The sequence below is a fragment of the Rhinolophus hipposideros genome, assembly GCF_964194185.1.
Source record: "Rhinolophus hipposideros genome assembly, chromosome: 23".
NCBI classification, from domain to species: Eukaryota; Metazoa; Chordata; class Mammalia; order Chiroptera; family Rhinolophidae; genus Rhinolophus; species Rhinolophus hipposideros.
In genome coordinates this window covers 16,487,447-16,504,281 of record NC_138069.1, presented here as the reverse complement: position 1 = coordinate 16,504,281, position 16,835 = coordinate 16,487,447, and the positions used below count along the sequence as shown (strand labels likewise).

Here is a 16,835-nt window from a genome sequence, read left to right as displayed (position 1 = left end):
ATCTCAGACTGCTTATCTGATTCATAATAGTCAGACTTAGCAAATTCCACAATTGCCAGAATCTGATTGTTTTTCTGTCAGTAAAATATTTTCTCTGTTTAAATGAAATGGTCACAGGTAACTAAGATAAGAGAATAAAACCAACCAGCCTACTATCCCAGTTAGTGAGCAGAAAAGAGATAAAATAAACCAGTATACTATCCATGAAACAAGTTAGCGAGTGTTGTCTATAACAATGATGGTTCAAGATGTAGTTTAAACCACCCAGAATTAGTGATATGATCAAATAACATTTACATTCTCAGACTGTATGAAATAAATCATATTTGTATAAGAGACCATCTGACTCCCTTGACCAATACCCAAGATTCAAGTTCTTTAAAATTGTTATTTACTAATAAATTCTGACTAGCACCATCAAAGAATTATATCACAAATGTCCAAACAAATCAGATTTGAAAATATTTATGACTGGAATCGCTTGCTTAGTCATATACATTTGGAATTTTGAAATAAATAATTCTACAATAACTGCTGAAATGTAAATGCCACAATATTGATTTAGAAAAACATGTATTACACTTAGCTAATTTAATAATACCAACTCAATGAGTCTTTATGAAGACTGACAATTTCAGGTTATAAAAGAGGTTTTCATTCATTTCAAGGTATCATTTCAATTGTTTATTTTACATGCACATACCAAATTTAGATGCACAAGTGACCAATTTATTATTTGTCAGATCATAGAATCTTCTAGCTCAGGACAGCTCATCAACTTATATTATTCCCCATACACTATTAATTCCAGGGCCATCAACTTACTTTTGAAGAGTGCCAATAATAGAATCTCCTTAGCAATCCATTTTCTGATAGGACAACTTAGATATCTCACAACTGCTTTTTTTTCTTACTCATCAAGCCATAGTTTCATTCATACCTTTGGGCCACGATGAATTAGACTAATTATTCTTTCAAATGACAACCTTCCTTTCCTTAAATATTTGAATAGAGTCCCTACATGACAGAGCCTCATTTTATCGGGGCTAAACATGCTAATTATTTAACTTCTTATTTGAATAGTATTAATCCTTCATTCTCCCATTCATTAGTCACGCCTCTATTTTTAGAGATATATCCTGTAAGTGGACACTAATGAGCATATTTTAAAATTCATTTTCATTTTCAAATACTACTAAGCACACAGATGGCAAAAGACATTGTAGTATGCATAGAGCATCAGGTGCTTACATTTACTTGTTAACAATCCAATAAATGTAATAATGTCAACAAATACTTGTTCATTATACTGCTTTATTATTTGAAAAACCTTTTACACAATTATTTTGTTATATTTTATTTCCCCAGAATTTGTGTGAGATAGATCACACACGTTTTTTTTTAATTTAAATTTTAATTTGAGGACTATAGATGTTGTGACTGGTCCGAGAGGAAAAACAGATAGTTTCAGGTATATTATTTAGGTCTTCAAACACCAAAGATCAGGTCTTTCCAATTATTTTTATCTTTCATAAAAATAATTTTTGATTCCTAAGTAGGAAAGGGGGCAATATCTCTCACAAATCTCTATCATTTTAGAAAACACTTTCTATTAATTAAAAGTGGGGGGAAAAACCAAGATATTGATCTTCTTTAACAGAGGCTGCAATTCAGTTTTTTTTTATGTTACAAAAAGAATCCCAGGAATATCACATAATAGGGCAAAAAATACCTAAGAAATGAGATGTATGCAACCACAGGCACAAAGAGCTTGCCAAGAGGAGAAAAGAAAAACAAAAATCTAGAGTATGCATTATTAAAATTTTTGTGTCTGTGTGAAATTTGAGAAAACTAAGATTTAATAGAGCTCTATTGACATAAAAGAAAGACCTCAAAATTATATGATTCACCGCAAAACACTAAGTAAGCACTGATTAAAGAAATTTGTTTAAATTTCCTGTTCAAATAAAACCAACAAAAGCAATAACCTCACCTGAGCAAGGGACTCTTCCTCTTTACAAAAACCTGAATCTTCTTGAATCAGAAGAGGCTCGCTTTTCTCACAGCTCTCCTGGCTGATGAGCGTGTCCGCATAGTTGGGCTGCGGGAAGATCAGGTGACTCTTCCCAGAGTCCGCGGTGAGGGAGACCTCGTGGGAATAGGTCTGCAGGAAAGCCCTCACCCCGTCCACGCCCACAAAGTGAGAGGCTGGCATGCCCACCAATCCGCCTCCAGAAGCCTGAAGCTGTTGTGACGTGTGCCAGCGCCGCAGTCTGAGTGTCAGCAGCACGATGACAAAGGCGAGGAAGACACAGGAAACAGCGGCCAAGGCCACCACCAGGTTCAGTGTGAGGCTGGAGTCGTCATGGTTGGCAGAGGGCTCAAGACTTCCCAAGTTGGCCAGGACATCTGGGATGCTGTCTGCTACCGCTAGGGTAAGGGTGATGGTGGCAGAGAGAGGGGGCTGGCCATGGTCCTGGACCGCCACCACCAGGCTCTGCCTGAGCGCGTCTCTGTCCAGCAGGGCCCGCGCAGTGCGCACCTCGCCCGTGTGCAGCCCCACAGAGAAGAGCCCTGGCTCGCTGGCCTTCAGCAGGCGGTACGACAGCCAGGCGTTCTGGCCCGAGTCTCTGTCCACTGCCACCACCTTAGTCACCAGGTAGCCGGGCTCTGCAGAGCGGGGTGTCAGCTCCACACCTGTGGAACCATCGGTGGGGATGGTGGGGTACAGGATCTCTGGTGCATTGTCATTCTGATCCAGCACAAATATGCTCAGTGACACGTTGTTGCTGAGTGGTGGGTCCCCACTGTCACACGCAGTCACTCTCAATTGCAGGTCACGGAACTGCTCATAGTCAAAGGAGTGCAATGCATATAGGACGCCGGTGTCAGAGTTGATGGAGACATAGGAGGATAGAGGTGCCCCCTGGATGGTGTCTTCAGCCAGGGAGTAGGTGACCCGGGCATTTTCGTCGCTGTCAGGGTCTTGTGCAGTCACAGAGAAGATGGAGGCACCTCGGGGATTGTTCTCAGGGACATAGATAGAGTAGGAGGAGTGGGGAAAGGCAGGTGGGTTGTCGTTAGTGTCTGCCACATTTAGAGAGATGAGCGTTTCTGTAGACAGAAGCGGCACTCCTTTGTCTGTGGCTGTCACCGTGATGTTGTACAGAGATACCTGTTCTCGATCCAGAACTGTATTGGTCACTAATCGATAATAATTGTCTACTGATTTTTCCAGTTGAAATGGCAGACTTCTTGAGATGGAACAAGTTACCAGGCCATTCAGTCCAGAGTCTCGATCATATACTTGAAAAAGAGCGATCACTGTTCCTGGAGGTGTACTTTCAGCAATTGACCTGCTTCCAGATGTAACTATTACTTCTGGTGCATTATCATTCACATCCAAGATAGTTATTAAGACTTTCGCTCTGTCTTGTAGACCTGGCCGATCCCGGGCTTCAACATCCAGCTCATAACAGCTGGAGTCTTCATAATCTAGATTTGCAGAAGTTGATATTTCTCCAGTCAAAACATTCAAGCAGAAAATCTTTGAGATCTTTTCTGTTATCCTCACAAAGGAATATGTTACTTCCGCGTGGACTCCTTCATCCTTGTCGGTGGCACTCACCGACAACACTGGCGTACCTACCGGCAGATTTTCAGGAACACTCACACGGTACACAGGCTGAGTAAACACCGGAGCATTGTCATTCACATCTAAGACAGTTACCAGAATTCGCGCCATGCCTGATCGGACGGGGTCACCACCATCCATGGCAGTAAGAACTAGGTGGTGAATGGCCTCTCCCTCCCTGTCCAGAGCGTGCTCCAGCACCAGCTCCGGGTATTTGTGCCCATCGGTTTCAGTTGGCACGTCATCCACTGAGAAGTAACTATTCCCGCTGAGTTTGAAGCCCTGAAGAGAGTTCATTCCCACATCCGGGTCATAGACCTCCATAAGTGGAAAACGAGAGGATGGGGCTGCGTTTTCGAGAATTTTCACTTCCAATTCTTCCCTTAAGAATCGGGGTGTGTTGTCATTAATATCCACGATTTCCACTTCTATGGGATAAAGATTCAATTTATCCTCAACGAGGATGTTAAAACTCACCAGACACCGCGCGCTCTGAGCGCAGAGCTCCTCCCGGTCTATCCTGCCCGCGGTGACCAAGCTGCCACTTCCCGGGTTCACAGCAAAAAGCTGCGCGCGCCCTCTGGAGACGATGCGGACTCCGCGCTCCGCCAGCTCCCGGGGCTCCAGCCTCAGATCCTTGGAGATGTTGCCCACGAAGGAGCCTTTGTCCAGCTCCTCAGGAATGGAGTAACAGATTGGCCCAGCCTGGGCTCCCCACAGAGTCCCCAGCAGCATGACGAGCAGAACTAACCCTCTGTGATGCCGGCGCCTTTGCAGAGCTGCCATTATTGGCTCCTTATGGACTTCCCTGGGATTTTGAGTAAGGGGAGCAGGTTCGTGTCACTCTTGGGCTTCTCAGAATTAGAGGTCACGGTCCATGAAAAAGCAGAGATCCGATGCAAAACGTTTTAGGTCAGAATTTTCGTGAAACTGCTGAGCTTTTGTGTCTGATCTGCTTTGTGCTTGGAGGATGTAACTCGAGTTCTCATTGCTTTCCTTACCCGGGTTAGTGAACAGCGACGCTTAGAGTCCTAACTTAATACTGCATCGTATTTTTGTGAAACCATCATACATAGGATCTTATTTCTTCTAAATCTGCATAAATGACACTCATAAAATTTCTGTCCTTAAGAACGAGAAGCATTTGAAAAAAATAAAAGAGCCTATTTTGAATAATTTCATAGGTTCCCTGGAATTCACCACTCATTTTTTGTGGTAATATCTCTAGGACCTTGGAGAATAAATAATATTACACTGTTCTGTAAATCTTGAATTATCACATTCCACCATCATTTATATTTGTCCCATTTTCAATAAGGGCACAAACAACCACAAACGTATTTGGAACCAATTCATTTCGTGCTAGTCAAGTGTTGTCATTTTTAGGTGTTATTATCTATTTTTATTAACATATGGGTTAAGAACTGCCCTACTTTAGCCAATATTTGTGTATAATTTTTAAAACATGCAAGGAAGTACAAACATATGAACTACAATAAAAATATTATATATTATATATTATATATAAACCATAGTTTAGGATTGACTGCATTGAAGCTAAATCACTTAATTGCCCAGAATAATGTATAGATATTATGTCTCACAACGAGAGTGTGAAGTACTAATGCATTAGACATGTTTCAGGATATACTATTTTAGGATAAACAAAAATTTCAAGATCATCACAAGGTGACATTTTATGAAAGAATAGGTACAACACAGAATTTCTAACACCCCTTATTGTATAAAACACAATAAAATCAAGACATATTTAGCCTGTATTTTTTTTTACGTCTAAGATAATGAATTGAAACCTAATTATACTTATGGGAGGAAAGGGTTTTTAAGTAACTCACCTGTTGCAAGTCAAGTGAATCAGAAGTCGTTTTGGGGTTGTCACTGCTGGCACTTTCAAACCAAGAAGCTTCATTACATAGAAGATCTTGTGCTGGAGCATGAGCAGGGTTTACGTTGAGCAATTTAAACTCAGTCTTTGAGGAATGTGAGGCAGCGCACAGATTATAGGAATAAGGCAAAGTCCCTTCGCAGTAGTTGGGGAGAACCCCGGGTCCAGTCTTGGAACAGATACCACCAGGCTGAAAGCAACTCCATGAAGTACTGCTGGAGGAGCGTCGCAGGCTCAGGACCACCGCCAGAATCACCGCGAGGAGGAAAAGAACCGAGATCAAGGCCAAGGCCACAACCAGGTAAAACTGCAGCTCCGCCTGGGGGTCAGGGGGCGCGGGCCGGTCACTGAGGTCTGGCAGTACCTCTTGCAGGCTGTCAGCGAAGACCAGCAGCAGCGTGGCGGTGGCCGAGAGGGGCGGCTGTCCCCCATCGCGCACAGCGACCAGCAGGCGCTGGCGGGCCGCGTCCCTGTCGCCCAAAGCCCGCGCCGTGCGCACCTCGCCCGTGCGCAGCCCCAGGCTGAACAGTCCGGGCTCGCTGGCCTGCAGCACGTGGTAGGACAGCCAGGCGTTGTGCCCCGAGTCCGCGTCCACCGCCACCACCTTGGTGACCAGGTAGCCCGGCTGCGCGGCGCGCGGCACCGTGTCGAAGAGCGCCGAGCCGTCGGGCCCCAGCGCGGGGTACAGCACCCGTGGCGCGTTGTCGTTGCGGTCGCCCACCAACACGCGCAGGCTCACGTTGGCGCCGCGCGCGGGCGAGCCCTGGTCGCGGGCCTGCAGCGTCAGCTCGAAGGCGCGCAGCTGCTCGTGGTCGAAGGCGCGCTGCGCGAACACCACCCCGCTCTGTGCGCTCACGGACACGTAGGACGCCAGCGCCCGCGGCTCCAGGTCGCTGGCCACGAGGGAGTAGGAGACGCGGCCGTTGGGCCCCAGGTCGGGGTCGGAGGCGCTGACCTGCGCTATGGAGGCGCCGGGCGGGTTGTTCTCAGGCACGTGGACCACGTAGGAGGGCTGGTGGAAAACCGGGGCGTTGTCGTTGACGTCGCCGATGTGCAGGGTGATGGTGGTGCTGGAGGAGAGGGGCGGCTTGCCCCTGTCAGTGGCTGTGATGGTGATATTGTATTCCGGACTCTGTTCTCTATCTAAAGCTCCATCTGTCACCAACTTGTATGTATTTTTTCTATCTTGAACTATTTTGAATGGGAACTTTCCATTTAGGTGGCATAGGATTTCCCCGTTAAATTCAGAATCTAGATCATGTGTTTTGATCAGGGCAACAACAGTCCCCAGCTGAGCATCTTCTTGTACATATTTAGATTCAGAATCTAGGGTTATCTCGGGTGCATTGTCGTTTTCATCCAAAATGTCTATTTGTATTTTACAATGTGCTGTGTGACGTCCACCATCCTTTGCTTCTACCCCAATTGTGTAGCTCTCTCTCTCTTCAAAATCCAGTCCTCCGCCAATGGTGACTTCTCCTGTTTTACTGTCCAGCTTGAACAGCTGTCTCACTGCCTTGTCAGTGTTGATGAAAGCGTAGGTGATCTCCGCGTTGGTTCCCTCATCCAAGTCAGTGGCCCTCACCCTTAGCACAGAGGAGCCCACTTGCAGGTTCTCCTGAACACTGACCCTGTACATGTCCTGCGTGAACACTGGGGGGTTATCATTTTCATCCGCCACAACCACCCTGATCTGGGTCGTGCAGCTTCTGGCAGGCTCACCACCATCCACAGCGGTGAGGACTAGGTGGTGGTAGGACTGCTCTTCCCTATCCAGGGGAGCCTTCACTACCAGTTCTGCAGACCTACTGCCATCTAGGTTCTCCTTCTGAATCAAAGAGAAGTGCGGGTCTGGGCTGAGGTAGTACTGCTGCAGGGAATTTATCCCTACATCTGAGTCTTGTGCAGATTCCAGGGCAAAGGTGGCTCCAGTTAGGGCCAATTCACTGATTTCCAGTTCAGTGATATTTCGGCTAAAGGTCGGTGGGTTGTCATTGACATCCTGAATCACCACAGTTACATGGAAAAAGTTCAAAGGCTTTTCAGCGACCATTTCGAATTCCAGAACACACGCCGACTTCTTGCCACATATCTGCTCTCTGTCTATACGGTCGCTCACAAGTAAGTCCCCGTTCTTGGTGCTTACTGTGAAGAATTTCTTCTCGGCACTAACCCGCAGGTTCCGAGTAGGCAAATCGTGCACAGCCAGCCCCAGATCCTTGGCGAGGTTCCCCACCAGCGAGCCCCTGGCCAGCTCCTCCGGAATAGTGTAGCGGATCGACTCCGAGAGCGCAGGGCAGAACAAAGACAGAAAGAGGAGAAAAGACATTCGCCTCCGCCCCTCCCGGCCCTGAGGTCCCCAGCGGTTTCCCATCCCGCTCTCAGCGCCTTTGTCTTACTGATTCCGAAGAGCTGCGTTCTCTAAACGATCCCAAGAATTCTGAGCAGGAGCGACTGCTTGATTTGTCTTGGCTGGCAGATTCTCTGATATATATCTCTGCGGCAGCGAGATGGAGAGCGAGCGCACATTTCTCCTGATTCCGGGGTTTCATGGGGATTCCTTTGCGTAGCAAGGACCTGACAATACGCTCAGTACTAGCCGACAGCGGCATCCTGCGTTTGGGCTGCAGAACTGCAGCGGTGGTTACTAAATCAGCTCCAAACACACACAGAGCTGCCTAGAAGACAATTCCACTGTGTCCTGATACAGATACTCATTCTTCCCATTTGATGAGGATTTTCACATTTTAAATATTGACTATATCTTCTGTCTGGCTGTCATTTCTTTGAACTTGAACTTTATTCACCCAAATCAAGTCGTTTTTACTTGTAAAAGAGCAGAGGTACCTTGCTGACGATATTTATTGGCATCATGGTGTTTTAGTTTCCATTTTCATAAAATGGCCCTAGTAACATCTTCCCTGCTTACCTTAGTAGAATTGAGGACCAAATAAGATAACATAGACAATAATAGAAATGACAGACAGCGTTGGTGGTGGCAGAAGGTGTAATAAGTAAATTCTTGAAATCTCAGCTTGGTATGTGTTGTTATTCTGCTCTATTTTCTTTTTTCTAACTTATGAAAGTTATAAATCTCATAGCTTTCAGTTTTATCCTATGTTTCACTTTCCTCTATCTTATCTTTATCCTCTTCTCCCCAAATTAATTGATAGGTAGCAAGGAGATTGGTTGTCCTTATAAAATAGAAGCATGGTAAGAAACAGGACATTTACTTTTTCTTAGTTTCCAGTTGTCTACTTTTAATTAAATGACTATAAATTAAAAAATTATTCCATTAATTTTATGTTTCCACACTACATTACCATTGTCTTTAATTGTATAGTTTCTTCGCAAATAGCTTAACACTGCTGAGTTATTTGGATAATGGAGGTGAAGTATGAGTCCTTATAATTGTATATTCCAAAGAAAACAATCTGTGTTTCCCACTTTTCCTTGGTCCCCAGCTTACTGACCATCCCAACCCTTTGTTATTGACTCTTCCCTTGGGAATAAGCATGCCAATTTCCATGTTTCTGATGGATGTCTTACAGTTCTAATTCCATTTCCAAACTAGAAATATCCATAAATAAGTTAATTTAATCTACATAATATATTGTCATTCTAAAAATTTACAGGTGTGTAGCAATGTTGAACTCAAAGTGGAAAGCATTAGATCTTATTGTATCGAGGATTCTAGACAAAAACTCATTGGTACTTCTATTTTATACAGACATAAAAAAAACCACTGACTCAAGACTTCGTTCCAAAACATGACTGAGCAAATGAACACTTCTATTAGTACAGGAAAGTTACCTTTTCAAAACACATATGAAACTAAAGACTCAAACATTTAAAAGAGTATACAGTATCTACAATATATACACTCAGAGTATATGGATCAATCATTTAATTATGTGAAGTCTAGTGAAGTTTATAGAGGTTTAAAGGTACTTTTCCATTGCATGAAAAAGTTAACTCAGAACACATACCCAAGCCTATAACCCTTTTAAAAAAATAAATAATAATAGAAAAGTGAGTTTTCATGTAGGAGTGAATGATATCAGTATCTATCATACAAATTCTCTTCTTACTCTTTAGATACATTCATTATTCAGAGGGATTGCACATTTTACAGTAAGGTCAGAATTGTCCATATATAAACATAATTGGATCCCCTTCAAATCAACGCTTAAAAATACGTAAAAATAAAAACAACGTGTCCCTTTGTTCATTCCCAAATGTGTCAATAAACCTTTCCTGCAGTCAAGTAATGTAGCCTACTATCCCATTAATAATATTTTGTTGCCATTTCCCCCATTTATTCATACTTTGCAGCTGATGTTCAAGTTATTGAAAGTACAAAATTTGAAAGATTGAAAAATCTTTTTAAAAGCTTCTGAAAATCATCTTCGATAAATCAGATGCCAAAAGTAAATAGGGTAGTCTTCTATTACACAACACATACTTATGAAATTTGAGACCCACAGACCACATTTCATTAAAAAAATCTATTAAGATAAACACATCTCTAAGAAATGAGTTTTAAAATTGAAACCATTTTAAAGTTAAATAGTTTTTCCAAACACAAATCTTAGATCCTTGTAATAAAGCAGAATTGTATGCAAACATTCAGGTAGATATTGATTCTAAAAAGTGAAAGGGTTACCTGTAACCAGAAGATGATAGGGGTATGGCATATTTGAATTTAATGAATGGCAGTATCTAAATCGTTGGAGATTTTAAACTGCATCACAGAATAAAGTGCAATTCTAAGGCTCCTCATTGATTTCTTCCCTCAACAGATACACATGTCCAATAATTTCATGGTTTAACCCAAACTTTCCAGATTTCAGAATGCCACACACATTATCATCACTATAAATTTAATATGTTTTTCTAATATTTATCATGCAGAAGTTTTCTGTATTCTTCCACTCATTTATGCAAACGCTATAAATTATTTCCTTATGCAAATAGCCACATGCTAAAATGGCAATATTACACAATATCCTTGTAAAATATGTTCGTTATTGGTGTTTAGATGAATATTCAAAAGAGGATATTACATCTAACAATCTGGACTAATCAAATAACTCATTTATTAAGATAACAGTTCTAAGTATAAGAAAGTCTTTGGGTAAAGTGATTATGTTTAACCACTTTCTTTTAAGGTACTTGTTTCATTTAACTCTATGGATATCAGTTAGATTTTCTAAAATATACGTGTATTGAAAAAATAGATACTAAATCCAAAATATAATTTGAAAATAAATGAAGAAAGCATCAATTATTAAATTAAGCTAATATCTAAATAGAGCAAATAATGATTCACTATTATATAATTAACTGATTTTGAATGTGGAAGAAAAATAATTGAAGAGACAAAGAACAAAATGCTCCAAGCATCCCTACTGAAAATGAAAACTCACCTGAACAGCTTCTAGTTCTTCTTCGTTTGCATTTATCTTCTCAGATACCAGAAGAGGCTCGCTTTTCTCACAGCTCTCATGGCTGATGAGCGTGTCCGCGTAGTTGGGTTGTGGAAAGATCAGGTGACTCTTCCCTGAGTCCGCGGTGAGGGAGATCTCGTGGGAATAGGTCTGCAGGAAAGCCCTCACTCCATCCACTCCGACTAAGTGAGAGGGGGGCACACTTGTCAATCTGCCTTCGGAAGCCTGGAGCAGACGTGACATGTGCCAGCGTCTCAGTCTGAGCGCCAACAGCACGATGACAAAGGCGAGGAAGACACAGGAGACAGCTGCCACTGCCACCACCAGGTACAAAGTGAGGTCCGAATCATTAGGATTGGCGGAGGGTTCGAGGCTGCCCAAGTCGGCCAGGACGTCTGGGATGCTGTCGGCCACGGCCACGGTGAGCGTGACGGTGGCCGAGAGAGGGGGCTGTCCGTGGTCCTGGACCGCCACCACCAGGCTCTGCCTGAGCGCGTCTCTGTCCAGCAGGGCCCGCGCAGTGCGCACCTCGCCCGTGTGCAGCCCCACGGAGAAGAGCCCTGGCTCGCTGGCTTTGAGCAGGCGGTACGACAGCCAGGCGTTCTGGCCCGAGTCTCTGTCCACTGCCACCACCTTGGTCACCAGGTAACCGGGCTCTGCGGAGCGGGGCGCCAGTTCCACACCTGTGGAACCATCGGTGGGGAGTGTGGGGTACAGGATTTCAGGAGCATTGTCATTCCGGTCCAACACGAACAGGTTCAGCGACACATTACTGCTAAGTGGAGGGTCTCCGCTGTCACTGGCTGTCACCCATAGCTGCAGGCCCGTAACCTGCTCATAGTCAAAAGAGCCCAGTGCATATAGGACACCAGTATCAGAGTTTATGGAGACATAAGAGGAGAGAGGCGTTCCCTGAAATGTGTCCTTGGCCAGAGAATAAGTGACCTGGGCATTGTTGCCACTGTCGGGGTCGTGGGCAGTCACAGAGAAGATTGAGATGCCTCTGGGATTGTTTTCTGGGATGTAGGTGGAGTAGGAGGTGTGAGGGAAGATGGGAGGATTGTCATTGATGTCTGCCACTTTCAGGGAGATGTGGTTTTCTGTAGACAGGGGTGGCTTTCCATGGTCAGTGACAGTTATTGTGATGTTATACTCTGAGATCTCTTCTCTGTCCAGGGTTCTCGTTGTCAATAAGTGATAGTAATTATCAACTGACTTTTCCAATTTAAATGGCAAGTTCCTGGGGATAGAACATGCAATCTCGCCATTCTCTCCAGAATCACCATCATGTACACTAAACAGAGCAATTACAGTTCCAGGAAGACAGTCTTCAGAGATGGAACTGGCAAGAGAGGTGAGGATCATTTCTGGGAGATTGTCATTCACGTCCTGTACTGTGACCACCACTTTAGCACTGGCAAGAAGAGCACCTCCATCCTGAGCTACCACTTCCATGAGGTAGAATCTGGATTCCTCATAATCCAGTGACTGCACAGTTGAGATTTCACCCAGGTTGGAATCAAGTTGGAAAGTCTCTGAAATTTTGTCGTCTTCATTGCGAAAAACGTAAGTCAATTTTCCATTTATTCCCTCATCTGGGTCTGTGGCGGTTAGTGTGAGCAGCCGAGCGCCCACAGGAATGTTCTCTGGAACACTCACTCTGTACTCCGATCGCGTGAACTGGGGTGCATTATCGTTCGCGTCAAGGACCACCACGCGGACGTGCGTAGTGCTAGAGAGTATGGGGTCTCCACCATCTAAAGCTGTGAGGAGGAGGTCGTGAACAGACACTTTCTCGCGGTCCAAGGGCTGTTCCAGTACCAGCTCCGGGTATTTTTGCCCATCACTTCCACTTTTCTCATCCAGAGAGAAGTGCATGTTGGAGCTGAGCCGGTAACGCTGGAGGGAGTTCACACCCACATCCGCGTCTCGAGCGAAGGGAAGCACTAAGCGCGTTCCCGTAGCCGCATTTTCATTAACTTTTACTTTTACTTCCTCATCCCGGAAACGCGGAAAGTTATCATTAATATCGATTATTTCTACTTCTACTCCATAAATTTTCATTTTATTCTCAACCAAAATGTTAAAACTCACCAGACACCGCTCGCTCTGGGCGCAGAGCTCCTCCCGGTCTATCCTGCCCGCGGTGACCAAGCTGCCACTTCCAGGGCTCAGAGCGAAAAGCTGCGTCCTACCTCTGGAGACGATGCGGACTCCGCGCTCCGCCAGCTCCCGGGGCTCCAGCCCGAGATCCTTGGAGATGTTGCCCACGAAGGAGCCTTTGTCCAGCTCCTCCGGCACCGAGTAGCGGATCTGTCCGGCCCTGGCTCCCCACTGCGTCCCCAGGAAAAGGAAAAGCAGGAGCACTTCTCTGCAGCCCCAATCCTTCTGAGGAGCCGCCATTGCCTTCTCTCCCACCAGTTTTCTCTTCGTCCTGGTTCCAGCCTGCTGTTGCCTTATTTCTTTAAAGCCATTTTTGTGTTGGAAATGGGAGAGGAGCTGTGAATGCAAGGCTTTTCCCAGGAGCTCGGCTGGTCTGCGCGTATTCAGTGCGGAAGGAGCAGAGTCAGAGCGCATCAGCCGAAGCTTCTTTCCCACTTTGGTGAACAGCGACGCTCAGAGTCCTAACCAGTTACTACACCAATTCTGTTTTTACTCATAAATGTTTAATTTTATTTGATTTCTAATAATTTTGCTGTATCGTTCATCTATTATCTCATAACATTGTTTATATTTAATTAATATTTAATTTTGAAAGAGTAAAAGACTTCCACAAACCCCTAAGATCAATACAATTATTAGATTGTTTTTACTTCTTTAGAAAAGTTTTACTTAATGTTCCATTGAGCCTATGTCCTTTTATTTACCTCTTACCTATATTGACTCCATTAAATTAGGACATTGTAATTCTTACTTTTGTAGGTTTTAAGATTTCATCTTTGTATTAGGATATATTTATAAAACATACCCATTTGTACATCAAATGCCAAGGAAACAAGCCTTCTTCAATGCACCTTGGCAAAAGGCCTACTGACTCCTGCAAATTGTACTAACTGCATATGCAGAAAAAAATTAAGGGGCCATTTTGTTACTAGTGAGGTCTTTGAGAAAGTTTCCGATTTTCACACTAGGAATATGGCAGCTACAGTATATCAGACTGAGAGTTTGAGTTGGATTAACTTTCCATTCTTTACATTTTCCTATTGCCATGTCTAAATTGGAGTTAGATGTTATATAGTGGCAGACTCTAGTTACTGTGGAGGACAGGGCTTTAGTTCATCACCCATGCAGAAAAATATGTCTATAACTTAAAAGCAAGCAGGCAGCAAACAGACATTCTATGTTGAGATATATTTAATGTTATCGTTTTTATGTGGTAGCAGAAAAAGAACAATTTCATGACTGAAAAGATGAACATTTCAGAGAGTCCATCAAGTGAGAGAAGCAAGTTTTACTTAATGACACCTTCATAGGACAATGAAGCAAATGAAGATATTCTATATCTATAACTAGAAAATTCAAAAAATGCGGTTTTAAGTACACAATGTGAGTAGAGGTTGCAAAACTTTTCTCAATGTAGTTTTCACAAGAGCAATTTATCCTTATGCATGAGAGATGTCTCCTATTTATTAAACACACTCTTTTTTCTTTTTCATTTTTTTAAGGAGGGCGCAGCTCACAGGGGCCCATGCTGGGATCGAAATGGCAACCTTAGTGTTATCAGAATCACCCTGTAACCAACTGAGCTAACCGGCCACCCCTTAAACACACTCTTAATAGCAGACACCACAGACCTCAAACTTTGCCCACTCTTTTAAAATAGATCTGAAATTCCAAGACACTTAGCTTGTAAAGACATTTAGATTGCTGATATTCAAGTCAGTCCTACCCATGCTTCGCTGTTGATAAGCTATGGCATTGAGTAAAATTCTTCCTTTCTTTGATTCCCAGTTTCCCCAAACTAGTAAGATGGGGAGCTCTCTTTACTCTGAAGTACTAGTCTCAGAGGAAGTAAAACTAAAATTTGAGTAATAAAACTGAGCAATGTGAAAGAAATAGCTTAAGATGCCAATAGTAATTAAAAGAAGTATCTTATGTAGTAAAGACGTGTAATTATGAACAAATAAATCTCACACATTAGATAGACAGCCGTGTAAAAAGTTTGGTTAGCTAAGACGAAGATAATTAGGGCAGAAAATTGCCTAAATTCAACCCACATTCAATGAAATATGAAATGAAGTCTCCTATCCCAGTTAGGTGATTTGTTGATAAACATTGGAACCCAAAGTGAAAATAAGTTAATTAAATTAAAGCTCACCTTTAAAATAGTATCTGAGGCAAATGGCCCCTCAGCATCTCCATGACTTGTACTTGGTACCCAAGAGGCATCTTCGCAGAGGAGATCCCGAGGGGGACCCACTTCCGGGGTCACGTTGAGAAAATTAAACTCTGTCTTAGCTGATTGTGACGCAACGCACAGATTGTAGGAATAGGGTAATGTTCCCTCACAGTAATTGGGGAGAACGCCAGGTCCGGACTTGGAATTGAGACCAGGCTGAAAGCAGCCCCAGGCCGCGGGGCTGGAGGAGCGTCGCAGGCGCAGGGCCACCGCCAGAATCACCGCGAGGAGGAAAAGAACCGAGATCAAGGCCAAGGCCACAACCAGGTAAAACTGCAGCTCCGCCTGGGGGTCAGGGGGCGCGGGCCGGTCACTGAGGTCTGGCAGTACCTCTTGCAGGCTGTCAGCGAAGACCAGCAGCAGCGTGGCGGTGGCCGAGAGGGGCGGCTGTCCCCCGTCGCGCACAGCGACCAGCAGGCGCTGGCGGGCCGCGTCCCTGTCGCCCAAAGCCCGCGCCGTGCGCACCTCGCCCGTGCGCAGCCCCAGGCTGAACAGTCCGGGCTCGCTGGCCTGCAGCACGTGGTAGGACAGCCAGGCGTTGTGTCCCGAGTCCGCGTCCACCGCCACCACCTTGGTGACCAGGTAGCCCGGCTGCGCGGCGCGCGGCACCGTGTCGAAGAGCGCCGAGCCGTCGGGCCCCAGCGCGGGGTACAGCACCCGTGGCGCGTTGTCGTTGCGGTCGCCCACCAACACGCGCAGGCTCACGTTGGCGCCGCGCGCGGGCGAGCCCTGGTCGCGGGCCTGCAGCGTCAGCTCGAAGGCGCGCAGCTGCTCGTGGTCGAAGGCGCGCTGCGCGAACACCACCCCGCTCTGGGCGCTCACGGACACGTAGGACGCCAGCGCCCGCGGCTCCAGGTCGCTGGCCACGAGGGAGTAGGAGACGCGGCCGTTGGGCCCCAGGTCGGGGTCGGAGGCGCTGACCTGCGCTATGGAGGCGCCGGGCGGGTTGTTCTCAGGCACGTGGACCACGTAGGAGGGCTGGTGGAAAACCGGGGCGTTGTCGTTGACGTCGGTGATGTGCAGAGTGATGGTGGTGCTGGAGGAGAGGGGCGGCTTGCCCCTGTCGGTGGCCATTATAGTGACGTTGTATTCTGGGATCTCCTCCCGGTCCAGAGCCCTGTCTGTCACTATCTTGTAATAGTTCTTCGAGTAAGATTTCAATAAAAAATCTGTCTTTCCCAATATGCGGCAGTAAACATCTCCATTTTCTCCAGAGTCTCTATCTCTTGTTTTCATCAAGGCGATCACTGTTCCTGGAGGTGAATCCTCCGGAAGGGGGGTAAACACTGAGGTCACAATCACTTCTGGCGCACAATCGTTCTCATCGAGAATTTCGACTTGGATATTGCAGTGGGCTGCTAAATCTCCAGGATCTTTTGCTTCTATACCGAAAGTGTAACTACTAGCAACTTCAAAATCAAAATCATTCTTTGTAGTGATTTCTCC

The 16,835-nt window shown here is 45.1% G+C and overlaps 1 protein-coding gene across 1 annotated transcript; it reads right to left on the bottom strand.

Annotated features, from left to right (window-relative positions):
- Positions 1-10,948: 10,948 nt before the first annotated feature.
- Positions 10,949-13,526, bottom strand: LOC308491431 (protocadherin gamma-A5-like; the record flags this gene model as incomplete). Its single annotated transcript, XM_081035013.1, has 1 exon — positions 10,949-13,526. Exon 1 carries the CDS (start codon positions 13,391-13,393, stop codon positions 10,949-10,951), a length of 2,445 nt encoding a protein of 814 aa, XP_080891139.1. The 5' UTR covers positions 13,394-13,526.
- Positions 13,527-16,835: the final 3,309 nt, after the last annotated feature.